Source organism: Copidosoma floridanum, unplaced genomic scaffold (genome assembly GCF_036245765.1).
Source record: "Copidosoma floridanum isolate Cflo_tuat_1 unplaced genomic scaffold, Cflo_Japanese_pri ptg000008l, whole genome shotgun sequence".
NCBI lineage: Eukaryota > Metazoa > Arthropoda > Insecta > Hymenoptera > Encyrtidae > Copidosoma > Copidosoma floridanum.
The window spans coordinates 5,554,210-5,555,422 of NW_028321885.1; the positions used below are offsets into that span (position 1 = coordinate 5,554,210).

General features: G+C 29.6%; 1 protein-coding gene across 1 annotated transcript; it reads left to right on the forward strand.

Annotated features, from left to right (window-relative positions):
* Positions 1-203: 203 nt before the first annotated feature.
* On the forward strand, positions 204-618 carry LOC149375276 (uncharacterized). The gene is made up of 2 exons (XM_089589284.1): positions 204-282; positions 397-618. Exons 1-2 carry the CDS (start codon positions 204-206, stop codon positions 606-608), a joined length of 291 nt encoding a protein of 96 aa, XP_089445410.1. The 3' UTR covers positions 609-618.
* The last annotated feature ends 595 nt before the right edge of the window (positions 619-1,213 follow it).

Consider the following 1,213-nt stretch of genomic DNA (forward strand, 5'->3'; position numbering starts at 1 on the left):
AGTTAAGTGAAAAGCTAAATGATACAAATTTAAGCATTGCAAAAAGTATTTTAGAAGGTTGCCGAGTAATCGACATTAAGGAATTTGCCAAAAACTTGAAATGATATCATTGCAACAATTTGTTGGATTTAGAAAAAGCAGTGAAAGAAATACACTATGGCTTATCTAGTACTTTCGAAATTGTGTGTGATCATTGTAAAGTAATGAATAAAGTTAAGACAAGCAAAACACACGAGTACAAAGACAAACCTTCTAGTAACATTAACACAGCAGTTGTACTTGGTAAGTAGTATAAAATGAATATAATAATAATAATATAATAAAGTCATTGACTCGTAACTGACAATTGACTGAAATATTCTCTATTCATTTTAAGAGATGATTATTTTTTTTTAGGTGCTGTCCACTCTGGCACTGGTCACACTGCCTTGCAAAAAATTTTTGCTTGCTTAAATATGCCAGAGATGACGTCTAAGATGTATAAAGCTTACGAGCAAGAAGTTGGAGATTCTATAGAGCAGGCAGCTGAAGAAAGTTGCAAGCAAGCTGCGTACGAAGAAAGACAATTAGTAATAGAAAACATTGAAAAAATTACTGCTCTCCTGTAAGGTTCCCTAAGTTACTATAATTGTTTTCATTGATTTTTTACCAATTTGATCAACTTATAGGTCAAATTATGAAATGCATTAATACATGTGCATATAAACAGTTGATGAATTTACTTTGTTACATAAATTCTAATCGTGAAGCAATTGATTTTTTAAATTTTTTATTATACAGTACTTAATAAATCTAAAATTTTATTTTATTTTGGTTTTGATCATACATTCAGTATTATTGCATTTTTTAAAAGAATTTTTTTTTTATCTTGTAATTTACTTATTATTATACTATGTATGTTTGAATTGCTTTTGTATACACACACACACACACACATATATATATATATATATATATATATATACTTTTATTTTAATAAATATTAAATCATACAGTATTACTTAATTATCCGTAGACCTCCTTCCATTGCCCAAGATCTGTATCCCAACATAAACTTACTTCAATCATCCTCGCATGAAATGACTCCTGGCTGCACATTTGATTCAACGTTGGGAGAAGTTGATCATATTATTGTTTCCTACGACATGGGATGGAACAAAAGAGGAACAGGTCGAAATTATGATAGCCTTAATGGGTATGCCACTATCATTGG

Bases quoted from the DNA above. Each gene is read 5' to 3' on its own strand.
- LOC149375276 (XM_089589284.1), top strand. From the start codon at position 204: ATGAATAAAGTTAAGACAAGCAAAACACACGAGTACAAAGACAAACCT. The intron at 283-396 runs GTAAGTAGTATA...ATTTTTTTTTAG, and splicing joins TAACACAGCAGTTGTACTTG to GTGCTGTCCACTCTGGCACT.